At 43.2% G+C, this 24,964-nt stretch overlaps 1 protein-coding gene across 6 annotated transcripts in view; it reads left to right on the top strand.

Annotated features, from left to right (window-relative positions):
- Positions 1-24,964, top strand: part of UBR4 (ubiquitin protein ligase E3 component n-recognin 4) — a 121,582-nt gene that overhangs the window by 56,633 nt on the left and 39,985 nt on the right. For 5 of the 6 annotated variants that reach the window (XR_002830557.1, XR_002830558.1, XM_023758313.1 and 2 more), the window contains exons 50-72: positions 505-568; positions 1,000-1,134; positions 2,087-2,261; positions 2,958-3,041; positions 3,131-3,271; positions 4,125-4,246; positions 4,883-4,994; positions 6,625-6,755; positions 6,867-7,044; positions 7,502-7,606; positions 9,108-9,245; positions 10,515-10,689; positions 13,622-13,718; positions 14,327-14,434; positions 14,886-15,002; positions 15,940-16,149; positions 17,842-17,991; positions 19,806-20,033; positions 20,831-20,909; positions 21,608-21,850; positions 22,642-22,810; positions 23,320-23,464; positions 24,519-24,604. Coding sequence is in view for 4 of the 6 variants with exons in the window: in XM_023758313.1 (XP_023614081.1) it covers positions 505-568; positions 1,000-1,134; positions 2,087-2,261; positions 2,958-3,041; positions 3,131-3,271; positions 4,125-4,246; positions 4,883-4,994; positions 6,625-6,755; positions 6,867-7,044; positions 7,502-7,606; positions 9,108-9,245; positions 10,515-10,689; positions 13,622-13,718; positions 14,327-14,434; positions 14,886-15,002; positions 15,940-16,149; positions 17,842-17,991; positions 19,806-20,033; positions 20,831-20,909; positions 21,608-21,850; positions 22,642-22,810; positions 23,320-23,464; positions 24,519-24,604 (3,192 nt within the window). In the remaining 2 variants the exon portion in view is untranslated. The remainder of the gene's footprint in view (positions 1-504; positions 569-999; positions 1,135-2,086; positions 2,262-2,957; positions 3,042-3,130; positions 3,272-4,124; positions 4,247-4,882; positions 4,995-6,624; positions 6,756-6,866; positions 7,045-7,501; positions 7,607-9,107; positions 9,246-10,514; positions 10,690-13,621; positions 13,719-14,326; positions 14,435-14,885; positions 15,003-15,939; positions 16,150-17,841; positions 17,992-19,805; positions 20,034-20,830; positions 20,910-21,607; positions 21,851-22,641; positions 22,811-23,319; positions 23,465-24,518; positions 24,605-24,964) is intronic. The other variant, XM_006093985.3, reaches the window with a different exon arrangement.

Genomic DNA, 24,964 nt, shown 5'->3' with positions numbered 1-24,964 from the left:
CTCTCTTCCCCATACTTAGGGACGCATCGGAAGTGCCTTTGTGCATTTTCTAGGAGGTGTAAGTAAAATATAAACTCACCTTCCCCGAATAAGAACATGGCTTTAACCTTTCCCCTTGTGTATGTATCCCTCTGCCTGTGAACTGTGGGCATCTGAGCTTCGGGTCCCATTGCATCAGACTGTTAAGCCCATCTCAGTGATCCCTGCCACAGGCAGCAGAAGGAAGCACATTTATCCTCTTTAAGGAAGAAAAGCCCTGTCTTTGAGTTACGGATTATGAACATGGCCTCAGGTTGATCTCCAAGCAGGAGCCAGGTTTCTTCTGGCCTGTAACACGAGGAAAGGATATGCATGGTTGGTGCCTGTGGCAGGTCTTATGCTTTGATTTTGTATTTGGCATTCATTAGCTGTCCCCAGGGTCCTCATGACTAGAGTTTGCGCAGGCTAAAGCACAGGGCAGAGAGACGGGTTGTTGTACTCAAGCCGGCTTTTCTGTCTCCCTAGGCTGGTTGTGAGTTCTTTAGAAGCTCTGGAAAGCTGCTTTGCTGTTGGCCCAATCATCGAAAAGGCAAGTTACTTTTTCAAAGTTCATGGGAGCCTTCTGGAGGGGCAGGAAGTTGGTGGAATTGTCAGAAGCCCCCGGGCCTCCCAGCTAAGGGACATTTATAGCTTAATCTTGATTTGCCGAGAAGTGCTAGAGAAGTCTTCCACTTAAGGCCTTCTGTCCTACTTTGGGGGACCCTTTGTAGCAGTGTTTCATAGAACAGGGTGAGTGCTGGTAAAAGAACACTTCTGGAGTTATGAGCTTGGACTCTATTTCTACACCTGTATTGTGAGAGGATTATAATTTCTGAAATTCCTTGTTTGGCTTTTTGCAGTCCATGGAGCTCACCTTGCCCTGGGGGTCTGGAAGGGAGGAAAGAGGAGGGCAGGGTGTAGACAGTGCATTCCACATGGACGCGGTAGGCTTAGTGGTACCCCTCCTGTCTTTCGCATCAGGAGAGAAACAAGAACGCAGCTCAGGAGCTGGCCACGTTGCTGCTGTCCCTGCCAGCACCTGCCAGTGTCCAGCAGCAGTCCAAGAGCCTTCTGGCCAGCCTGCACACCAGCCGCTCGGCCTATCACAGCCACAAGGTAATCGTTCCCTCTTGGGATGCCTTCCGTGGAGGTGGAAGTTGGGGCTACTGACAGGGAATCAAGTATGTTGGCTTTTGTATGTAAAGTAAGGGCATAGTGAAGTACGGTGGGGAGGGATAGCATTGAGATTAGACCCACACAGTCTAAAAATGTCTCCTGAGAAATTAATGGATATTCCTGGAAACTGAGGACAAGCCGGCAGTGGGCTACTGGTTTGCATTTGTTTTTTCTGTCACTCTAATAGGATCAGCAAGAGTTAAGAAAGAGGGACATTTGATGTGAGTCTCTGGCTGGAAGAGAGTGAAGAGGGGGACTCATTTGGGAGATCAGGGCTGTTGGTGTTTCCCTCCGCCAGTTGTGGTACCAGCCTATCAGTGTACTTGCTTGTGAGGAAATTGTTGAATGGTTGTTGGAGAGAGACTGAGGGGGAACCTGGGGCGAGAGGGTCTCACCTGTAAAAGTAAGTGGGGCCGAAGGCAGTAAGTTGGGCCAGTTTCCACAGATGGAAAAGCCAGCAGCCCAGATGCCTTGGTTAGTTTTTATGCCTCCAACCCAGAGAACTGAGAAATGTGAGTTTATCCTGCTGCACTGCTTAAGCAAAGGCAGTTTTGGAAACAACCTTTGGATGGTATGAACTTGCAAAAGAATGACCTTTTACTGTGGGAAAGAGATCTGGGATGTTGCAGTTCTGGAGAATTGGGTGGTTTCTAATTTTCTTCCCCATCATACTTTGGTAACGATTTTGTGACTTTTGATTTCCTTTTTTAGTACCTTAATATTTTATGTATTAAAAAGTTTAACTTGGAAGATTTTTTACTGTTAACTGGTGATGATTAACCTGTTCTCTTGAGAGGAGGTAGCCATCCTGACCATCTGCCAGCTCTCCAGACTCTTTGCCATAGTACCAGCCCTTGCTTGTGCTTTATCCTCTGTGATCCTTCCATTATAGGATCAGGCCTTGCTGAGCAAAGCCGTGCAGTGTCTCAACACATCCAGCAAAGAAGGCAAGGACTTGGACCCTGAGGTCTTCCAGAGGCTGGTGATCACAGCTCGCTCCATTGCCATCATGCGCCCTAACAACCTTGTCCACTTTACGGAGTCAAAGCTGCCCCAGATGGAAACAGGTGAACTTAGCCTGGATGGACGTGGTCCTGAAATCTGCTTCATACACCTTCTACACCCTTTCACCCTTGTATTGTTCTCACTGGCCTCTGACTGACTTCATGCTCCGAACCAGGGATTTTGCTCTCTTGTCTTTATACCTTATGGAGGGTTTGTGACATTAAGATTATACCATTTTTAAGTAAATAGTATTCTTTCCAGTGCTTACTTCTTGTATTATCCTTGGGTTTATTCACTGCTCTGGGCATTGATAGAATCTGTCACTACCTCTTATGATCTTGAGGGTAAAGTTAAGCTTGGGCCTGGTTGCTTTAAAGTAATAGGGTCATATCTTTTACGTTTATGCTGTTCTTTTGCCAGTATTTTATTAATATGTGTAATGGACTTTCTTAGTGCTCAATTCTGTTTCCTCCTCTCTCATTTTGTCTGGATACCAAACTTGTTTTGTCTTTATCAAATATAGTTTATTGATGCCTTTACAATTCTCTGTTATTTTCATGCACCCATATGCTGTCATCATGTTGTTCCTCCTTCAAATATTATAGTCTAGGAATCATTCTAGAAAATCTCAGACGGTCCTCCAGTTTTGATAAGTTTAACAGTTGGACCTGAGGTCTCTGAATCTGCTGTAAAGATCTTGAATGCTCCCCTTCTTCTTAATTCTAACATACAGTGTTTCTGTGATATTCCTTTCCCAGACTGTTTTTTTCCTAGATGTGCCTGCTGGAATCTAGGGATAGTTGGCATATTGATTGGGGCCCCACTTGAAACTCCCTCCCCAGGCAAGCTTCCTTGACCTGAGTTAACCTTAAAACAAATTAAATTTCATCTCCGATTTACAGTCGTTAATAATTTTCTTTCTCCTGCTTAGAAGGAGTGGAGGAGGGGAGAGAGCCTCAGAAGCAGTTGGAAGGAGATTGCTGTAGTTTCATCACCCAGCTGGTGAACCACTTCTGGAAGCTCCATGCATCCAAACCCAAGAATGCCTTCTTGGCACCTGCCTGCCTGCCAGGTATCATGTTGAAAGGGAAATTTGAGTCTTGATAGAGAGTAAAGCCTCATGTAAGTTTTGTCTTTGAACAGAACCCCTAGCCTTTAGTCATCCATTTATTCAGAACTAATGGTTAGGAAGTAGAAGTCTGAGATCATTACACTGTTCCTAAAACAGAAGTTTAGTGTAGGGGGAAGGAAGTGGAGTTTTCTTTTATCTCTTCATGTCGGGGTCAGTTTTTCACATGGAGGGGTGTGTGTGTGTCCTTAGTCATGTTTATAATTGTTTAAAAAATCTTTGAGAGCTTGATTCAAAGCCAGTTCAGAGGGTAAAAGTTAAGCATCAACCTTGAGTGTTATTTCCGAGCTGTCGTTGCCTTTGGTATCTAACTTCTCACACTATCCTGGGTGTAGGTGGATAGTCAGGATCTGACTAGCAATCTAGAAAAGTAGAACAACCCCTAATGTTCGTTTATGTTTGGAGTTTTCTTGGGCAATAAACCTAAAAGGCATGTCAATGTCATGCTTATCACCTAAGATCTGGGGTTAGTGGGGAACATTTAGAATCTGCTCATCTTTTCACACTTCTCTGCCCTATTTTGATATCCAAAAGTGTAGACAATTACTTATTTCTGTGATGCAAGATATCTGGTGAGGTTTTTGAGGACAGTTTGAGAGATTAGGAGAGTATTAATAAAACAAATCAAATAATGCTGACAGCCTACATTTCTGTGTGTGTATTTTGTTTATTTTGCTCTTTTTGTGCTAATTATTTTGTTGTTATCTTGACCTTTATGTGGGGATAAGAATTTCTCCTTTTGTCTTAGACTTTCAGGTAGTTAGAAGTTTTTTCGTTGTATTTTTATCCCCTTTAGGCCTAACTCATATCGAAGCTACCGTCAATGCTCTGGTAGACATTATCCATGGCTACTGTACGTGTGAGCTGGACTGTATTAATACAGCATCCAAGATCTACATGCAGATGCTACTGTGTCCTGTACGTATCACTAAAACCCCACATAGCCTGGGAATGTCTGGAAAAATCACTTTTTGTATGTTTGCTAGTTAATGAAATAAAAACAGGCTTAAAGGAGATAATGGGAAATGGAGCTCTGAATATCAATAAAAGCTTTAAGAGTTTACTCATTCCATGGAAAAAATGGTTGAAGAGGTGATGGACTTTGTCTTGTTCAGTGTTGGATCCCCAGGAATATCCTGGTTATTGCTGCTTGGTTAGTGTTAAGTATTAAAATGAGTACATGAGAGACCATCATCAAGCTCTATCTCCAGTGACTGTCACAGAAGCTAAGTGTTTGAAGTACTGATTTGAGCACAGAGCTAAGATGAGCCTGATCATCTGGTGAAAAGCCAAAACCCATTTGTAGAGAGCCAGAGTGACTTCAGGAGCAAACGACCTGCCAGTCCGTTACCAGAACGGATACAATGTAGTGAATGGGTCTGACATAGCCAGGTCAGGAAATGGGTTAGCTGCTGAACTTGCTCAGAAGGGTTACCACTGAGTCGGTAGGTCTTCCACATGCGTGTAAGTGATCGACCACGAGAGGAAAGTGTTTTGTAGGCAGTCTCATGAATGATTTAAAATCTAAGCATGACAGTTTCCTTTCAACCTCAGGATCCTGCCGTGAGCTTCTCTTGTAAACAAGCTCTAATTCGAGTCCTAAGGCCCAGGAACAAGCGGAGACATGTGACGTTGCCCTCCTCCCCTCGAAGCAACACTCCAATGGGTAATGTGAGGTCTGGGTTTAGGCTCACAGGGTGGTGGGAAGGGGGAGGAGGGAGGACGTGCTGCCCATGTTGACCAAGGAGACTTTTGTTTATGTGTCTTTTGTTGTTACCCTGCCTTACTCCATAAAGAATTAAGATGACATATAAAAGTGCATATAATAAGTAGAATAAAAATAAAGAAATCAAAGCCATGGGAAATAAAGATACAATAGTAAAGTCAAGCCAAGGATACAAAAAAAACCCGACAGCATGAGTCCTGTATGGTTGTTAAGTGAAGATCTTATATTTGGCTGAAAGCTTCCCACAAGCCACAGCAAAAATAACAAAAGAAGAGTTATAAAATCACAGTGACTAAAGAAAAAACCCCCGCTATTTTTCAGGAAAAGGAGACTTCCTGGCATAAAAACTGTACATTAAGTAAGGATCCATTTTGTTGCCCAGGGGGTAGTATCCTCTCGTCTTGCCTGCAGTGTTTGACAGCAGATTTCACCAGAGATTTCCCTCATGATACACTGGGACACAAGTCGAGGGCATGCCATTTAACATTTTAGTAAAGCATTTCTCAGAGTATCTTAACATTAACATCATATTATGTAACACGCTAGTTACTTGTTTCCCCCAGAAGTAAATTACCAATGAAAGGCACATACATAATTGTAAATTTCTGTATGCCGAATTATAAAGAGTAAAAAGAAGTATGTAGAAATTAATTTACTAATTAGTCTAATATATAAAAATATTTCAACATGTAGTCAATATAAATTATTAGTGAAATATTTTGCGTCCTTAAAAAGTATTTTTTGTGCAGTCTTACTCTAGTGTGTAGTAAATACTAATGTCACATCTCCTTTCGGACCAGTCACATTCTAAATGCTCAGTGGCTGGTGGCTGCTCTGTGGTACAGTGCGGGTCTGGAGGAGTGCTTGTGACTTGGTGACCCTCCACCTTCCTTGACTATCATTTGTGTTTTCTAAACTTTGGATGAGCTAGACAACAGTTTGTGCATCTTTGGTGAGAAGCTAAAGTGCAGAGAGTGTACGTTTCCAATTAAGGCCACATTCACATGCTTTCCCAGCCATCGAGTGGGAGGCAAGGGGTCTAACTCATTAGAAGGCCTTTCCCCTCCAACAGGAGCTGGCTGGGCAGGACCTGTAGTGGTGTCCTCAGCCTCCATTTGATGATTTCACAGTTTTTCAATCCTCGTTCTCATAATGATTGTGTAGGGTGAAAATCTCACCGACCCAGTTGTTTTGGAAAAAAATAATACAATAACACTCTAAGCTGCCATGACAGATAACAGACATTATTATATTATTTTCTTTTTCTGTCTTGCCCAAGGCCTCCTGAGAGTTGGTGGGAGCTGGTCTTAGATTTCTCTGCTTTATGGAAATCCCTGCTCCCCCTTCATCAGCTGGAAAAAGTCCTTTCCTAAGGTGGGGCAAGCTGTCACTGCCAGTCCCATCTTCTCAGACCCTGCCAGGTCCAGGAAACATTAGAACAGGCTGGAGTTTACCTCTAAGGCACAGGTGCCAGCTGCTGGCTTGTCTGGGTTTTTGTTTGCTCTGTGACTCCTCATGCCACATGCTGAGGGTGGAGTACCTTCAGGTGACTGGGATTTCTTCGACTCAGGAGACAAGGATGATGATGACGATGATGATGCAGATGAGAAAATGCAGTCATCAGGGATCCCGAATGGTGGTCACATCCGTCAGGAAAGCCAGGAACAGAGTGAGGTGGACCATGGAGATTTTGAGATGGTGGTGAGTCGGGCCGGAGAGGGGAAGGGGGCCTCTAACTCTCTAGCTCTTATTCAGTGGACTTCCAAAAGCTGCCTTTTACCGTGGGATACTGAGATAGCTTTCTCTTTGCAGTCTGAGTCCATGGTGTTGGAGACAGCTGAAAATGTCAACAATGGCAACCCCTCTCCCCTGGAGGCCCTGCTGGCAGGCGCAGAGGGCTTCCCGCCCATGCTGGACATCCCGCCTGATGCAGATGATGAGACCATGGTTGAGCTGGCCATTGCCCTGAGCCTGCAGCAGGACCAACAAGGTAGAGGCAATGCCAGGAGCACAGCAGCCTAATGGCCTTGCACAGGAAAGAGGGTTTGGCAGTTACTGATGTGCAACTGACTTAGTTTGTCCCCAGATTTGGGGAGAGGTTGATCTGGGTGAGAGCTGTTTAGAGATACAGGTGGAGAGTGAGAGGGATTGTGGTAACATTTTCAGTCTGGGAGCCAATCTCATAGTTTCTGTTAGTTGGATTGTCACTCCCAAATCTGTTAGATTCCTCCAGCCTGTGCCCTCCCTACCTGAGCTAAAGAAAGTCTTCCACCATCTCTGTTAATGAAACGTGGTGGTTGGGTACCTATAGCTCTTGATTAACCTCCTCTAGGCCAGAGGGGTCTAACGCTGGAGAGTTTAGACTCCCGAGGGCAGCAGGTGGCCAAAGGAGCGTTGTGGATGGGGTCTGGGGGGGATGTTGTGCTCACTCTCCACTTGTTTCCCAGGCAGCAGCAGCAGTGCCCTGGGCCTGCAGAGCCTGGGGCTGTCCGGCCAGGCACCCAGCTCTTCCTCTCTGGACGCAGGAACCCTCTCTGACACCACAGCATCAGGTAACTGTCCACAGCAAGGAGCACGGCTCAGGGCCCCAGGACCCTCAGGCCTCGTTTCCAATGCTGTGAGAGTGTAAGGGGCAGCTGCTTTGACAGGCCATTCTGGACTTCCCGCTTCTGCCTTGGCTTTGGAAATAGGAGTGGGGAAGGCATACCGATGCAGTTCCGCAAGGGCGCTCATGGCTTCGCTTCCTGGCTTTGCATGCTGCCTGGCTTCATTCAGCTCATTCCCCGAGGAAAGACCAAGAGACCAGCTTGCAGGTTGATCAGCTTTAGGGCTTAATCGACAGCTTTCAGGGCTCTTCATCAGCGTTCTGACATTTTAGACAACATTAAAAGAAAGACAAGAAATAGAGATTATACCATTTAACTTTTTCTCTTCATTTGGAAATAAAAGTGAAGCTGCAAAAAGCCGAGTTAGCTGCAGGTTAGAGTAGCTAGCTATCAGGGATCTGCGTGCTCGGGAGGTAGGGATTTTGTGCACAATTCAAATGCATAAGAAATCTTCAGACCTAATTTTGTCTTCACTTTCAAACTCTTCTCATGTAAGAAAAGAAAAATTCCTTAGTGGAGAGTTGTACCAAAATAGAATTGGGTGGGACATCTGAACAGCTGCTGGAAAAGCAACCCCTGATTAAGTGTTGACTTGGAGTTTTTCAGACTGATGCTTTCCTATATTTATTTCTTTCTTTTTTATTTTCTTTTTGGAGGTTTTACCCTGGGTAGGTAAGAAAGAGATAAACTGGCTGCTCCTCTTCACCTGCTGCCATGGCTTGTTGCTTTCCTTGGTCCTTTTAGTTGCTGTCATTTCAGGCTTGGAGGTTGCTGTCGTGCTGTACCACGTTCCTACTGTGCTCTGTGGCTGTCTTGGCTTCCCTCCTCCATGTACCTCATCCAGCATTTTCCTCCTGTCTCAGCTCAGCCCTAATCCTGGATGCTGTGGCTGTCTCTGGGGAATTTCCTTGCTTTATTTTAGCACCTGATGAGGATGATTAGGAGGTGTGAAATTTCCCAGTGAGCTCCCCCTGGACCACCTGATTAGAAAGAAAAACAAGCAGGGCTGATTCAAGAGCTCACATAGTGATTTCCTCTTATGAGCACTGATTACAAAACAAATCTCATTAAAATTCAGAGTCCTGTGCTTCCGATCTCAGGAGGAGTCAGTAATACCTACACAGTGGTGACTGAAGCATTGTAGCTAGAAAACTGAGTGTTCATGTCACAGATTCTCACTGAATCTCTGCACTGTCCTATTTGCACTGTGATGCAGCATCGAAGGAAATGCCCAGTGAACTGGGTTTCCACTTCTGTCTCAGTACTGTTCGCAATGCACCGTGTGCAGTGTTTGTTCCTGTTAGTTATTAACCAGCAAAGCAAACCTTTCCCTTTTTTCTTTGGCAACAGGACAGATAAACTGCATTGTGTTTTCTGCACTATGTGGTTTGATGCTTTTGCTCCAAGGAGGGGTTTTTACCTGTAACAGCTCTCGTTACTCTCTCAGCTCCAGCCTCAGATGACGAGGGCAGCACAGCAGCGACTGATGGTTCCACCCTTCGGACCTCTCCTGCTGACCATGGTGGTAGTGTGGGCTCGGAGAGCGGGGGAAGTGCAGTGGACTCGGTGGCTGGCGAGCACAGTGGTAATGTGGCTGGGGTCCTGATCTCCTTGGGCAGAGGGTGGGGACAAAATGGGAATCCCTGCCTGGGTCCTGGGATTGGTTTCAGCAGAGGGAAGCTTTGGGATCTCATGGAATTTATTTGACCTCACCCCTGGAGATTCACGTGTTCAGTGATAATAGCTTAAGCTCAGTGAGGTTAATATTGAAATATTTTATAGGCAGCTTTTAATTATCTGTTAGTGGAAGAAAGCAATGGTACACCTAATCCCAAATCATGATTTTAAAAAAATGTTTTTATTGATTTCAGAGAGGGGAAGAGATAGGGAGAGAGGGATAGAAACATCAACAATGAGAGAGAATCACTGATGGGCTGCCTCCTGCACACCCCCTACTGGGGATTGAGCCCGCAACCCAGACATGTGCCCCGACCTGGAATCGAACTGTGACCTCCTGGTATGGGTTGTTGCTCAACCACCAAGCCACAAAAGTTGGGTGCAAATCATGATTAATCTAAAACAATTTTGGTATGACCTTGAAGTCCATTGTTCTGGTTTTTGCTCTTTCTGGGGAAGATATTTTGGGTAGCATTGTTAATGATCTGATGTGTTAATATAATAGGTCATCTTCACATAATTGTAGCTGATAGGATGGAACTCTAGGATGAGGAAGCATGAGAAAGCCATTTTGGTTTGATCTTATAAATCAGTCTGTGGATGTGAAAAAATTTTTTTAAAATACATTTTATTGATTTTTTTACAGAGAAGAAGGGAGAGGGATAGAGAGTTAAAGACATCAGTGAGAGAGAAACATTGATCAGCTGCCTCCTGCACACCCCCCACTGGGGATGTGCCCGCAACCAAGGTACATGCCCTTGACCGGAATCGAACCTGGGACCCTTCAGTCCGCAGGCCGACGTTCTATCCACTGAGCCAAACCAGTTAAGGCTGAAAATTTTTTTTGTGGAGGAGATTAAGAGTAGCTGAGAATGTCTAGATTCCCAAATCAGTATATATTCTCTGGAACGTGAAGTGGAAATTTATCAGTAGCTGAGATTAAGATCATTCTTGTAGGTAGATATTGTATTCTGTAAAAGAATGAGTGACTGTCTTGGGAGTCATTTTGCATAGTGCCATGGGGTCAAAATTGTGAATTTCATCCTTATATAGTTTCACATAGAAGAAAAATTTTCCAAAGCTACCAGTTATCTTCTAACTATTGCTGACTTGAGAATGCATTGGATTCCATCATGCTTTGGGAGTTGATTTGTGCTTTTAAATCATTTCCCTCCAGTATCTGGCCGGAGCAGTGCTTATGGTGATGCCACAGCAGAGGGGCATCCAGCTGGACCAGGAAGTGTCAGCTCAAGCACTGGCGCCATCAGCACCACCACTGGACATCAGGAAGGAGATGGCTCCGAGGGAGAAGGAGAAGGGGAAGGAGAAGGAGATGTCCACACCAGCAACAGGTCAGGACCTGGTCATTCTCAGTCAAGAGGCTTTCCTGTGGGAAAATGTTTTAGGAATGGGATGATGGATCCATTGCAGGAAGTGGAGTGGGCGATAGCAGTATATTTCTTTTGAAATATACAGATAATAAGCTCATGAAGCAATTTAAAATCTTTGCAAGTGTTCTAGATCTGTCTTTGTTGTCCTAATTAGAATTCTGTCAAATCAAATGCAGAGAGCATAGAAATTAGTTTTTCCCTTAAGGCTTCCCTATATTCCTAAGTAGCTGAGGAATATATCTTCCTCACTCAAATCTTTCATATATCTTCCTCACTCAAATCTCTCTTTTTTCATCAAAAAGATTAAACTAATTTTGTAGCATTCTCTTTATAAATGGCATTGTTATAGGCTCAACAGTGATAGTTATTAAATATACTCTAGAAATAGTTGCTTGCTCAGCATGTTTATAATGTAATGGAGAAGTAAGACAGAGCCAATACATGTTTATGTCTAAAAAATACCAGTGGTTGAGCTCTTGGCAAATTGAAATTAATCTAAAAATTCTAATCCGTTTCCCTCAAGACATTCTGGTGGTGTGTGTACTGGATTGGTGGAGTGAATGTATTCTTAACTAAGAGGTGACTAGAGAAATAGGAAGAAAAACCTAAGAATTCACTCGTGATATAGTATTTGTTAAATTTGTCGAGGCCCACAAATTTATCACATTAGTGTAGAAATAAAGATTTAATACTTTGAACTGATTGATTTTTATCAGAAAAACAGGTCACTGAAGCTGTCAGTCATCAGACATTGCAGAGGGCATCCGAGTGTCTCCTTTATTGTCCCTCCCATTTCACTCAGACCCTTGCAGCAACTCTCATGGAGGTGACCTGGCTCAGTTTAACTGCTGATAATCTTGATGGAATTCTTTTTTTAACTTAACATAAAGGGGCTTTCTACTTAATCTTTTTATTTTCTCTTAATGTGATTTCTAGGTTATTTTCACTTTTTATCATTTTCTTTCTCTGCTTCCTTTTTTTAAAACCTTATTTTTGGAGGTATAATTTTCTGTTCTTTTTTTCTAGCTTCATAAGATGGAAGCTTAAGTCATTGATTTAAAATCTTTGTTTTTAAAACCATATTTGAAGCTATATATTTCTCTCTAAAATTCCCTTTAAACATTATTTTCGCTGGAGCCCACATATTTTGCTATGTTCTGTTTTCATTGCTGTTCAGGTAAATGCTTTCTAAATTCTGTTGTAATTTACTCTCTGGGCCCAGGTATTTCCAAACATTTGGGGATTTTCTAATTATTTTCTGTTATTGATTTATAGTTTAATTTACTATGGTTGCAGAACATACTATGTGATTTCAATCCTTTGAAATGTTTTGAAATTCATCATTACTTCTAAAATGATGTTATGTCATTTTAGGATTTTTAGTTCTTTTTAGCAGGATGGTCAGTTGAGGTAACCTTGCCATATTGGACATGGAGGTCTCTAAAGTGGTTTTAAGTTAACTCCCCCCCCCACCCCACCCCCACCAGGAATAAGTTAATTAAACAAGGTGGCTTATTGTTTTAAATAATATAATAACTGAATTGTTTTTACTTTTAAGTCACAAGGAAATTGTAATTTTTGTTAGTGTTTACTTTTTTGGTGAAGTTTCAAGAATAATAAGTGTTTGAAAAGCCAATGATCTGGCATGATCTTGGTCCAGGTCCAGACCTGCTCATTTTGTTGACTTTTTCCTTCATGTGTGTATTCACTCAGATGCATATTCTCCAAATATGACGATTTTAATCATCTCAAAGCTAATGTTTTATCCTAAAAGTGCTGAATTGCTGCTGTTATCTCTGCTTTCTTCACTTGTACCTCTTCCATTCCTGATCAGTTCTTACTCACTTGTAGTCCCCCATAGCTTGCCTAATTACTCATGAATGCAGGCAGGTATGGGCTTTTATGTGTTATAGAAGTCTAAAGGACATTTAGCTCATTCTTTTGAGTTCTTTTTAGAATGATAATCATTATTCAAATAAGACACTGTACTTCCATTCAGACTTTTATTATTTTGAAAATATTCTGGATAACTGCCTACTAGGATATGTAATATATGGAAACCACACTTAAAAAAATATATAGGCATATGGTTTCTTACAAACAACGATTTGTAAGAAAAATGAACAACGATTTACTGTGAGAGCAAATCCATTAATTCATTCAGCAAATGAACTTTTAAATTTATGTAAGATTGTGTGTTAGGTGAGGCTGACAACCAACTTGTCAACAAAACCCTAATTAATTGATTTTCAATTGGTCCTTTTGAATCTGTGTATTCACTAGAGGTCCAGGGGCACACACTTAGTATGGAAATCTAGCTGTTTCTTTGCAGATGAAGAAGGTGAGGTAGTGACCAGATGAGTAGATGGGAAAACTCCTGGGTCCTGTATGGGAAGGTTGGTGTTGAAATTGAATTTCACACTAGGAAAAATGATGGACTGGCCTTTCTAAGGACTTGGGGAAGCATGAGAACGAAAGTGTTGGGTCACCATGCAACTGGATGATTGAGAATTTATAGGTGAAAGGATGCCAGGAAAATAATGCCTAGAGGCAGAATAGGGCCATATGCTGGGGGAAAAACATAGTGCTTACTATTAAAGGTTTAAATTTTGATACTGAGAGTGGCTAGGACCTGATTGCTTGAGAAATATTTTAACTTTCATGTAGTAGGTTTTCAGTACCATTAATAGTATTTTGTAATAGTTTTGCTCCCTTTTAACAAAGTGAGATTTCTCCTATGTTGCTGGTTAATAAATAGGCATTTATTAATGTTAGGATTGTTCCTGAGCAGTAGGTGCCTTGTTTACCTTGGGAACAAGAGGAAAGAACTATATTCAGCTAGTAAGTGGTTGTATATTTGCTCAGGATTCATATATTTTCCTTGGCCTTTTAGGCTGCACATGGTCCGTCTGATGCTGTTGGAGAGGCTACTGCAAACCTTGCCCCAGTTAAGAAATGTTGGAGGTGTCCGGGCCATCCCATACATGCAGGTATCCATCTCTCAGTTCACCGGATCTATCACATTATAGTTGGACCATCCTAAGCATGCTGCCATCTCAAGGCATTGGTGTTAAACAATGGAATTCAATTTATAGCCCTTCATTTTATGGATGAGAAGCCCAAGGATCAGATAATTTTTTTAAAATGTCCACGTTCATCCAGCTAGTTATTAACAGAGCCAAGAGCAAAAGTCTGTTCCAGAGATTCCTAGTCTGCAGTGACTCTTCATTAATATTAGTGTATTAGAGTATGGTCTTGTGATAGCTATTCTCCCACTGGCTGCCTTCCTTTTGGGCAAAATTGTTCTTTAATTCTTAGTAGCACAGTGCCCTCTCTCAACCCAATTTGGTTGAACATAATATAGGTTAGTCATTTAGTTTTACAAACTTTATGCAGAACATTTTCTGTGATGCCAAATACCAACATTTGACTCTTCTCACTCTGGACGCATAAACTTTGGATAACTTGAGATTTAGAAACTTTTCACAGATTATGATTGACAGGGAAGTCAGGAAGATTGGGATTTCTTCTGAAACACCTTGTGTTCGAGTTGTTTTCTAGGGAAGTGGCTTTCACGTTTTCTCTCTCTGACTTCTAGGTCATTTTGATGCTCACTGCAGACCTGGATGGAGAAGACGAAAAAGACAAGGGGGCCCTGGACAACCTGCTCTCCCAACTTATTGCTGAACTGAGCATGGATAAAAAGGTAAAATTTGAATCATAGTGTGTGAAAAATAGGGCTCAGCTAAGATCAGTTCTCAGTTGTTTTTTCTTCTCTTAGAGAATTTCCCCTGTTTTTAGGGGGTGACCATCCATTAATGCCTCTAGTTCTGTTGATTCCACAAAAAATGTTTTCATTGCGTACTTTGGCCCATGCATACTTTTGGATCTGAGCATAATTAAGGAACAAGACCAAGTCCCTGCCCCTATGGTTCTATAAGGTGAAAACAGTGAATTAGTTGTTTCAGTCTTCATATGGCTTCCTAAGTATATCAGGCTTTTGGTAATTCAGGCGTAGTCCATGGATACATGAGCTTGCTTTGTCTCCGATTCCATCTGAGGCATATTTAGCACTGATAGGCTTGAGGGAATCTTGTTCAGAGGATGCCTCAAGCTTAAACGTACGCCTGAGCTTCTGGGCTCTGTTTCTGCTGCAGGATGTCTCCAAGAAGAATGAGCGCAGTGCCCTGAACGAAGTCCATCTGGTAGTAATGAGACTCCTGAGCGTCTTCATGTCCCGGACCAAATCTGGATCCAAGTCTTCCATATGTGAGGTATTTTTGCTTCAAACTTATGGGTGTGGGGAAAGGTAAGAGGATTGTCTGCTTGGTACTAGGGCTGAGGGCAAAGGTGATAGTCCCGATAGTCAGAATAAGGCCATTGTGGTTGCTTGAGAGGAGTTAGATTCTAAGCTGTCACCTCTTCAAGAACAGAGCCTCCACCTTTTTCAGAATCCCTTCCAAGTCCTGCTCTTTGCAACAATCCCTCCATTGGAGGGGTTAAAGGGTTTGGAAATTTCATTATTAAAAGGCAGGGGACTGTTCTGCAAGGCGCGGAGTGGCTAAGAGGATTCCCCACTATATGTTGCTATAAGGTATGGTAATAAAGCAGAGAGAAAGCAGTGTGTGTGCGGTGGAAAGGAGATTAACACAAAGCAGAGAAGGTAGAAATGGAGGCTGAACTGCATCCGATCTTAATGAGCTTATGAGCTGTGGGGTTTGCTGGGATTTGCAAGGCTCTCCTAATGGTTTTATTTACAGTAGCTTTTCTCCTACTTTTTTATTCATGTGATCGCTTACCCCATCTCCTTTGGAAGCTGGTACTATGAGAAGAGCCCCTATTGGGAGGGTGGAGTTGCCCAAAAGTGCCTATAATGAAAAGTTTTCTCTCCTTGAAATGGTCTTTTTTTCTAGTTGCCCAAAGAAAAAGAGAAAACCATGCCCTCCAGGTGGAAAAGTTATCTAGTCCTTGCCTCTTGGCTTCTGGCATGTGTGTGTAGAGAGATTAGAGTTGAGAACTGGTGTTTATTTGTTTCTTTTCTCTTACCATGCCGTTATTCAAAGGAATTGGGGAAATTTTGAACTAGTGGGAAACTTTTAACTCAAGAGATCAGCTACCTCACTTCCATGACAACTAGCTCTACTGTGAGTGTGTTTCCTCTCCCCAACACCCAGCTGCATTTATAAGCCATTCTTACCTTCTCCTTCCCAGTCATCCTCCCTCATCTCCAGTGCCACCGCGGCAGCCCTGCTGAGCTCTGGGGCTGTGGACTACTGCCTGCACGTGCTCAAATCCCTGCTGGAGTATTGGAAGAGCCAACAGAATGATGAGGAGCCCGTGGCTGCGAGCCAGTTGCTGAAACCACATACTACTTCCTCCCCACCCGACATGAGCCCTTTCTTCCTCCGCCAGTATGTGAAGGTGAGGGCTTTCCCTGGACAAAGAGCCGCTCCTGTGCCTCATCCAGAGCACACTCAGTGAGGAGAGTGAAGGAGCAGGGGGCGAGGAGCTGCAGGAGGGAGCCTGCATTCCTTGGTGGGCTCCCTGCATCACTTGGTGTGATTTAATAAATGCCCTTCTATTGGGATCCTGAGTCCTGCCACTTTGTAAACCTTAGGAATTGAATGAAATCAGACAGTCTTGGCTCTTTCACATTAAGCTCCTTAGAAAAAGATGAGACAGTACAAGGTCGTGTTGTCAGTAGTGGGTTATGTTCTCATGTGTGTCACATGCTGTCATTAGAGGTCTTTTAACATGCTAGTTTAGAAGGTGGGCTTCTGATCAGGTGAACCTGGGAACAGTTGTTCTCACTTACTAGCCAAGAGGCTTGGAGAAGTTCTGTCTAACCTTACTTAGTAAGCCTTGTGTATCTGGAAAAGGAGGGTACACAGTGTCTGCTTTATAGGGTTGTCGTGAGCATTGAATGAGGTGGTGTTTGTGAAGTGCAGTGCCTCGCACATACTGATGCTCAATAAATGTTCATTATTACCATTTCTATTCCGCTGAGTCCATATGGTGGAGCTAAATGGGTTGGACTAGCTGTGCTGCTTACTGCGTACTCAGAGCTGCTTTGAATATATAGGAGTATAACAAGCATAAAATAGGAATCTGATCATGTCCTTCTCTTTTTAATAACTCTTAGGTGGTTTTTTATTACTTTTCGGCCAAAAAGTTCTTTGAGGATCCAGCTATCTTACTCCCTAGCTTTCGTACCTACAGCACCCCTACATGCAGCCCTGCTGAAGTGTTCATTTTCCCACGTGGCATGTTGCCTTTGTTCATGCTGTCACTTCAGAAATTCTTCTTCCTATGCATCCCCGTGTTCCCTCATTTCTCGAATTCCTATTTCTTCTTCAAGACCCAGTTCCAGCATTGGATCCTCGGGAAAACCTTCCCTAAGACACACTTCCCTGCTGTCAAGTCTGATTGAGACAGTGTTTACCTGGTCACGCATGTGGAGTCTCCCCTTCAAACTCACAGCAAAGATCATACTTACTCCTTTTTATACTCCCAGTGCTTGGCGTAGAACCGGTAAATAACTGGTGATTGAATAGGAGACACATGCAGGCTCTTCCTGGGAACCACACATCTTGCAGGATAGCTGTTGTTTCCACTGTCCTCAAATCTCCCTGTACCCCTGCCTGTCCGTGTGATGTGAACCCAGGATTTCGCCTGAGTTTAGTGATCCTGGCCCCCTTGGCTTATTTGAATAGTTCTTGTTATTATGGAAGTTTTAGTTCTAGGGAATGAAATATATCTCACATAGAAAGTCAAATCTTTTCCTGCTACTGCTTTTTCAGTATTTTCTAATTCTAGGTTTTGTGTAAGTAGAATACAATCAATCCAGTGTTAAAAACCAGAGTGAACTTTTAAAAAAGAGCAGTGAGATCTATCTCCACTGCAACCTTTACATGTAACGAAATTGCCCAGGAGCCTGGGGCCTTGCTTGGTTTGTAAGCAAAACTCTCAGCCAGTGATGGCTCTGGCTTCAAAAGGAGCCATTGACCAGCTCTAGCTTAAGGTATGCCTAGTGAGCAGTAAACCAGCCTTTTTCTTAAGTGTGGTCATGGAAATTGCCAATCACAGGTTCTTACACAAATGTTCTTCTCCCAGGGTCATGCTGCTGATGTGTTTGAGGCCTATACTCAGCTTCTAACAGAGATGGTACTGAGGCTTCCATACCAAATAAAAAAGATCGCAGACACCAGTTCTCGAATCCCACCTCCTGTCTTTGATCATTCCTGGTTTTACTTTCTCTCAGAGGTAAGTGAAGGGGGCGGTGCCAATGGAGGAGAGGACACATCGGCTGTGACTGCCTTTGTGGACCCCTAACCCTCATAGTGTTTCCCCTCGGTCTCACCCCTATGCTGTAGACTACAGGGTGGGGCAAAGGCACGTTTACAGTTGTGAGTATGCAAAACAGTTTTTCTTGTATTATTATTTATTCATTATTGTGTTATTTTCCATGCACACTATTGTAAACCTACTTGTGCTTTATCCTGTATATGGTGAAACTGGGAGATGTGCATCCACTTTAGTTTCTGGTCTGTTCATTTAACTGCCCCCACACAATGATAATGGGCAAGTTTAATACTTCGGACTCTGTCTGGAAAACAGAACGTATACTAGTTAAATTAACAGAGATTTTAATATAGGGAACTGGTTAAATGGCCATTGAAATAGCAAAAAGATTGAAAGGGAATGCTGAGATACACAGAGATAGTAACTGCAAGCAGAGCTACCAGCAGCCTTGTGTGTAAAGAGGGAGGCCCAGTGGATCTCAGGAGGGTGCAGCTGCTGGTACCTTAGGAGCTCTGAGGAGAGGGGGAGTGTTGTGGTTGATTCTGGAAGTACTGAGAGAAGCTGATGATTAACATTTGGTTTGCCCTTGAATACTAAAGAAATAATGGAGGCCGCCAGGGTGAGGGGCTGTTGCTAGGATAGCAGGCAAACAGGAAGAAGCAAGTCCCTTCTTTTCCTCCTGCTTTCCAGTGTCCCTCTAGTGCTCCCTATTGGCAGAACCTAAGAGGGAGCCAGTTGCAAAGAAACAATGCAGTTAGCATAATTCTGGACTGGACATCGCAGAGCAGCAGGGTATTATGGGGTGAGTTTGGAGCCAGCTGAGAGACCATAGTTATTAACCACAGCAATTGTGAGATTAATTCTAGGATGAATAATCTTTTAGCAATCTCCAAATGACCATTTCAAGGTGTATATATGTAACAACCTCACCTTTTACCCTATCTCTTTCACCTGAGAGATTCGGAATGTTTTTTCCCTTGTATTTTCACTTGATGGGCCAGAGTGGAGGCCAGCTTCCCTATAGATTCCTAAGTATTCTGAGAAGGGGAGCAGTAATATTGCTGTATTTCCCTCTTTGACTTCTTTCTTTCTATGCCTGTCTCCTGGCCCCTGTAAGGAATTCTAAAGTTCACCAGAGGCTAGCTTGGCCACACGAAAATAGTTTGGTTTGTGTTTCTCACCAGTTTTTTTGTTTTTGTTTTGTTAATTCTCACTGGAGGATATTTTTCCCATTGATTTTTAGAGAGAATAGAAGGGTAAGAGAAAGAGAGAAACATTGATTAGTTGCTTCCCACATGTGCTCCGACTGGGGCAGGAGAACCAGCAACCCAAGGTACATGCCCTTGATAGGGAATTGAATTTGAGACCCTTCGGTGCGTGGGTCGATGCTCTATCCATTGGGTCACACCAGCCAGGGCCCTTAACCAGTTTTTATGTTTACCTTTTTTTAAAAGAACAGCTATATTTTATTTATTTTTTTGTTAATCCTCACCTGAGGACGTTCTTTCATTGATTTTTAGAGAGAGTGAAAGGGGAGAGACAGAGAGAAACATCGATGTGAGAGAGACACATTGATTGATTGCATGCACCTGCAACCAAGGAATGTGCCCTTGACTGGAATCAAACCTGAGTCCGAGGGGCCGACACTCTATCCACTGGTTCAAACTGGCCAGGGCTATCACCAGTCTTCAACAACAGCTCATGGAAAGCCAGGGAGCTGAGGCTGGTACAGATACATAGTTCCAGAATCGACTGTGTTGTTTTTTCCCCTCAAGTACCTGATGATCCAGCAAACGCCATTTGTGCGCCGGCAAGTCCGCAAACTTCTGCTCTTCATCTGTGGATCAAAGGACAAGTACCGCCAGCTCCGGGATTTGCACACCTTGGACTCCCACGTGCGTGGGATCAAGAAGCTGCTAGAGGAACAGGGGATATTCCTCCGGGCAAGTGTGGTGACAGCCAGCTCAGGCTCCGCCTTGCAGTACGACACACTCATCAGCCTGGTAAGAGGAGGTGGAAGTGGTCGGGTGGGGAGGGTATGTGATGAAGCTCAGCTGAGTAAGTAACCAGATGGAGTTGTAGACGGGGCTTTTAGATATTTAGAGACCATCCTGGTCAGGGTTGGGATCAGGGAAAATCTGTAATACCTGACTGGGTGCTACACCACCATGTGTAGTTGGCTTCAGGGTCTGAGATTTTCCCCTTACATTCCCTCCCCTACATGGCTGTGGTTCATCTCTTATGAGGAGGGGTGACTTGGATTGTTTACCTCTGTTATTTATTCATGTCATGGACAGGATCAACCTGAAATTTGTACATTTCTGATTTGTGTCCTTGAATGCTAAAGAAATGATGTCTTACTGCCTGAAGATAAATTGTTTGGACTTTGGGGAGTAAATTGAATATTTTGCTTGGGAGCATTTAGAAGGAACAACTTCAGTATGAAAGATTCCTAATCTAATGTCCTTACTGTTGTGCTTTTAGTAAGAAAAAAAGTAAATTTTTGTGGTTTTCCAAGTCATGGAAAACCATCTCTCCTGCTGCATTATTAAGCAGTCTGAAGGGTGCCTGGAAACAAAGGGCCGTTGTGTGGTGGGGAGTTGAACTTAGGAGGCGTGGCAAGAGCCTTGTGTGTGTGCCTTGGTCCCAAGTTCATCAGCGCACCAGATTAACTTTGCACAGAGGGCCGTGTTCTGTTTGCATCCAAAATCAGGATAATGACCCCTCAAGGCAGCAGGTGTGGTACCGGGTTGGCTGCTTGGCGGGGTTACTCATTTTTGGTGATTGGTTTCCATTTCAGATGGAGCACCTGAAAGCTTGTGCAGAGATTGCTGCCCAGCGAACCATCAACTGGCAGAAATTCTGCATCAAAGACGACTGTAAGCAGTGTTGCTCCTTTTGATTGCATTATTCATTCATTCCTTCAGGAACTATTACTGAGGCTACTATATGCCAAGGACTAAACTGGATGCTAGAGATATAAAGCCATGACCAAGATAGGTAGTCATGTGCCACTTAACATTGGGCATTCTGGGAAATGTGTCATTAGGCCAATTCATTGTGTGAACATCATAGAATGTACTTACACAAATCTAGATGGTGTCGCCTATACACACCTAGGCTCTGTGGTATATCACCGTCATATATGCAGTCCATTCTGGACCAAATCTTTCTGTGGTGCATGACAGTGTAGAAAGAACTCTTGCCTAGCAAAGAAGACAAGTAAAAACTTAAAAGAGTGATAAGGGTCAATAGATAAGATTTGGGGTGCTACAGGGGCACCAAGTAGGAATATCTGACCTCTAGACTGATAGTAAAGCTACAGAGGAGTGTATGGAGTCTACAGAATCATCTTATTCAAAGAAGTGGGGCTGGGAGCCATTCTCTACATAGTGTTAAGATACTTGTCAGTATTTCCTCAGGATGTAAATTCTTCTTGGCAGCACTCAGCAGAGAGCTTAGAGAAGGAGCTGGTGGGAATAGGGCAGTCCTGACCATATGGAGAAGTTGCTCTAGTCCTTGCATGTAAGTTGAGTTGTCATCATCTTGGAGCTGAGCCCCTCTCCTCTGCCTGCAGCCGTCCTGTACTTCCTCCTCCAAGTCAGCTTCCTGGTGGATGAGGGGGTGTGTCCAGTGCTGCTGCAGCTGCTCTCCTGTGCTCTGTGCGGCAGCAGAGTGCTCGCCGCGCTGGCGGCCTCAACAGCGTCCTCCAGTTCCTCCTCCTCAGCCCCTGTGGCCTCCAGCTCTGGACAAGCCACAACACAGTCCAAGTCCTCCACTAAGAAGAGCAAGAAAGAAGAAAAGGAAAAGGAGAAAGAGGGTAAGAGACCAGGGTGATATAGTCTAGTCTCTCCTGGAGCACAAGGTTTATTCTCTTCTGAAGTGTCTTTCATCCTGACTTAAAGGGGACCTAAAACCCAATGACCTCTGGGCTCTACTTTTGGTCTCATTTTCAGTTACATTGAAGGTGACACCTTGAACAGTGTGCCTTCTCATCCTAAGTGACTGTGATAGGAAAGGTCAAAGTAGACAACATTTTTACTAGGCCAAGTTCCTTTTTCTGTGAAATAATAATTGTTCTGTGGCAAGTTTGTCAGTGTGAAATGAAATGTGCCCTGTAAACTGTTGAATGCTCTATAAATGTAACCTGTTTTACCTGAATTCTCACCATCAGAAATGCAAGTGCCTTTCTACTTAACTGCTTTTCATGGTCCTTAGAGGCCCGAGATAGGTGATCAGGGGTGGAAAGCAAGGAATGTGTTCACATCCTCTCAATTAATTATTCAGATCTCTCTGTTCAAGTAGGTGTATAGTAATATTGACTGTTTTTGGTAGCAAGCTTTCGAAAGGTTATTTCTCCTCCAGTGTAACTATGTTTGTTCAGTGCCAGGCAAATTATAGGCACTTTCTGCTTTTGGGGGCTGCATTATTATATGTCTTTTTTGAGGTTGACCTTTTGTCTCCCAGGAAGCAACTGAAAGTTGTTTTCAAATTATAACCATTTAGCTCCAACATTTAGACGTGGACAGCCTCTTCTCCCTCTGTATATGCTAGTGCTGGCTGTGATACTCTAGACCACTTCCCCCTATTCTTCTTGCCTTGATCTTGCAGGTGAGAGCTCAGGCAGCCAGGAGGACCAGCTGTGCACAGCTCTGGTGAACCAACTGAACAAATTTGCAGATAAGGAAACCTTGGTCCAATTTCTGCGTTGCTTCCTGTTAGAGTCCAATTCTTCCTCGGTGCGCTGGCAGGCCCACTGCCTGACACTGCATATCTACAGGTAGGGTCCAGGGCGGTTTTAACAGTCTTCATGGATCTGGGACCAGAGTGGACGGTGTAGTTCTGGCTTGGTTTTATGTTACACGCTCACGGTCACAGTGTCAATATTTATACCAGCCTGAGCATCCTCTTAAGTATTACAGATTTCTTCATTGAGTTACCTGATTTTTAGTATTAAACTGATGTTTTAAGCAAGAGATTATCTGTTTCCCACTAAGAAGGCTATGCTTCTAGAAATTTGTAAAATGACCAGGCTTGACTCATTAGGCTAACAAAGCTTGGTTACTGCCATTGAGTAATGGATGATGGGAATAGACCGCCTCCCGAAGACAGGAAAGGACTGTCCTACATCTGTTAGGATGGATTGTCAAAAGAGCAACAAAACCATTCAAACTTAACTCATAGTTATGGGGCAATAACTACACCTAGAAAAATAGTACCTGGGCCTTGTTGATAAAGAACCTCAGGGCTTTCTGCTGCTTGGTAATATGAACTGCCATTTATCTACAGAAACTCTAGCAAATCTCAACAGGAGCTCCTGCTAGATCTGATGTGGTCCATATGGCCAGAACTCCCAGCCTATGGTCGTAAGGCTGCCCAGTTTGTGGATCTACTAGGATATTTCTCCTTGAAAACTCCACAAACAGAGAAAAAGGTAACAGTTGATTTATGATCAAAAGGGCTAACTTGTCATTTTAACCTTTTTTCCCCCTCTCTTTAAAAAACATATATATATATTTTTATTGATTTCAGAGAGGAAGGGAGAGGGTGAGAAAGATAGAAACATCAGTGATGAGAGAGAATCACTGATCGGCTGCCTCCTGCACTCCCCTTACTGGGGACCGAGCCTGCAACCTGAGCATGTGTCGAACTGACCAGGAATCGAACTGTGACCTCCTGGTTCATAGGTCGATGTTCAACTGCTGAGCCACACCAGCTGGGCTAACCTTTTTTCTCTTGAGTTAAGAACATTATGACCAACACCCAAAGGGGTGCATATATAAAACTTCTTGTAAAAATATATATGCACTCCCAGTGTATACTATGTAGATAATATACACTAGCACATAAGTACAATCTGAAATTGGTTTAGCCAGTAGAAGTAGATCAAGCGGGAAGAAAATGCAACATTAAAATTGCTTGGGAAAGACAGTGCTTCTCTGGGTTTCTAACAGCTCTGATTACATTCCCCAGAGTGTTTCTGCAATTATATAACCTTTTTCTTTAAAAAAAAAAATATATTTTATTGAATTTTTACAGAGAGAAAGGGAGAGGGATAGAGAGTTAGAAACACTGATGAAAGAGAAACATCAATCAGCTGCCTCCTGCATACCCCCCACTGGGGATGTGCCCGCAACCAAGGTACATGCCCTTGACCGGAGTCGAACCTGGGACCTTTCAGTCCCCAGGCCGACGCTCTATCCACTGAGCCAAACCGGTTAGGGCAATTATATAACCTTTTCATGGCTTCTCCTTGAGAATCAAACTTGGTCTAAAAAGATGGACTATCATAAGATTGTGGGAACTTCTAAAGAAGATAGAATCCTTTAAACGATTAGGAATTAGGCCCAGCTTTGTATGATTCTGATGGAGGCTGAGAAGTCTGGTACTTCTGGGGCGGTATTATCTAGAAAGCAGAAGACAAAAGTCTTTTCCAGTAAGACTTCCCTTGGGCTTTAACTATGGTCCTTTATTGACTTCTGTTTCAGTTGAAGGAATATTCACAGAAGGCTGTGGAGATTCTGCGGACTCAAAACCATATTCTTACCAACCATCCCAACTCCAACATTTACAAGTGAGCTTTGTTCTGCTGTCTCCCTATTGAAGATCAGCCAAATTGCTCTCTCAATGTTGATTGGCTCTAACATGCGAATCAATATGCCCCTGTCTAGTTGGTCTTTGAATCCCTCCCTCATAGCTGGGGCCTTGCACATAGAAGTTACTCAAAATATAATTGCTGAATTTGGGTTTGGTAAGCAGTAATTTTTTAAAAAAGATCTCTAGTTTCCAGAGTCTAAGTGTAAATAAAATAAGACAAGTTTACAGAAAATGGCTGCATTAAAAAAAACTTTTGAAAGAGAACATTGGTTAAACTGACAATTTATTGTTTACAAGGTTTAATAGTGACTATTCTTTTTTTCCCTTCTAACTTTAT

The sequence above is a fragment of the Myotis lucifugus genome, unplaced genomic scaffold (genome assembly GCF_000147115.1).
Source record: "Myotis lucifugus unplaced genomic scaffold, Myoluc2.0 scaffold_128, whole genome shotgun sequence".
In the NCBI taxonomy this organism is placed as follows: Eukaryota; Metazoa; Chordata; class Mammalia; order Chiroptera; family Vespertilionidae; genus Myotis; species Myotis lucifugus.
The sequence above is the reverse complement of the archived record's forward strand: the minus strand, read 5'-3'. Positions and strand labels throughout refer to the sequence as shown.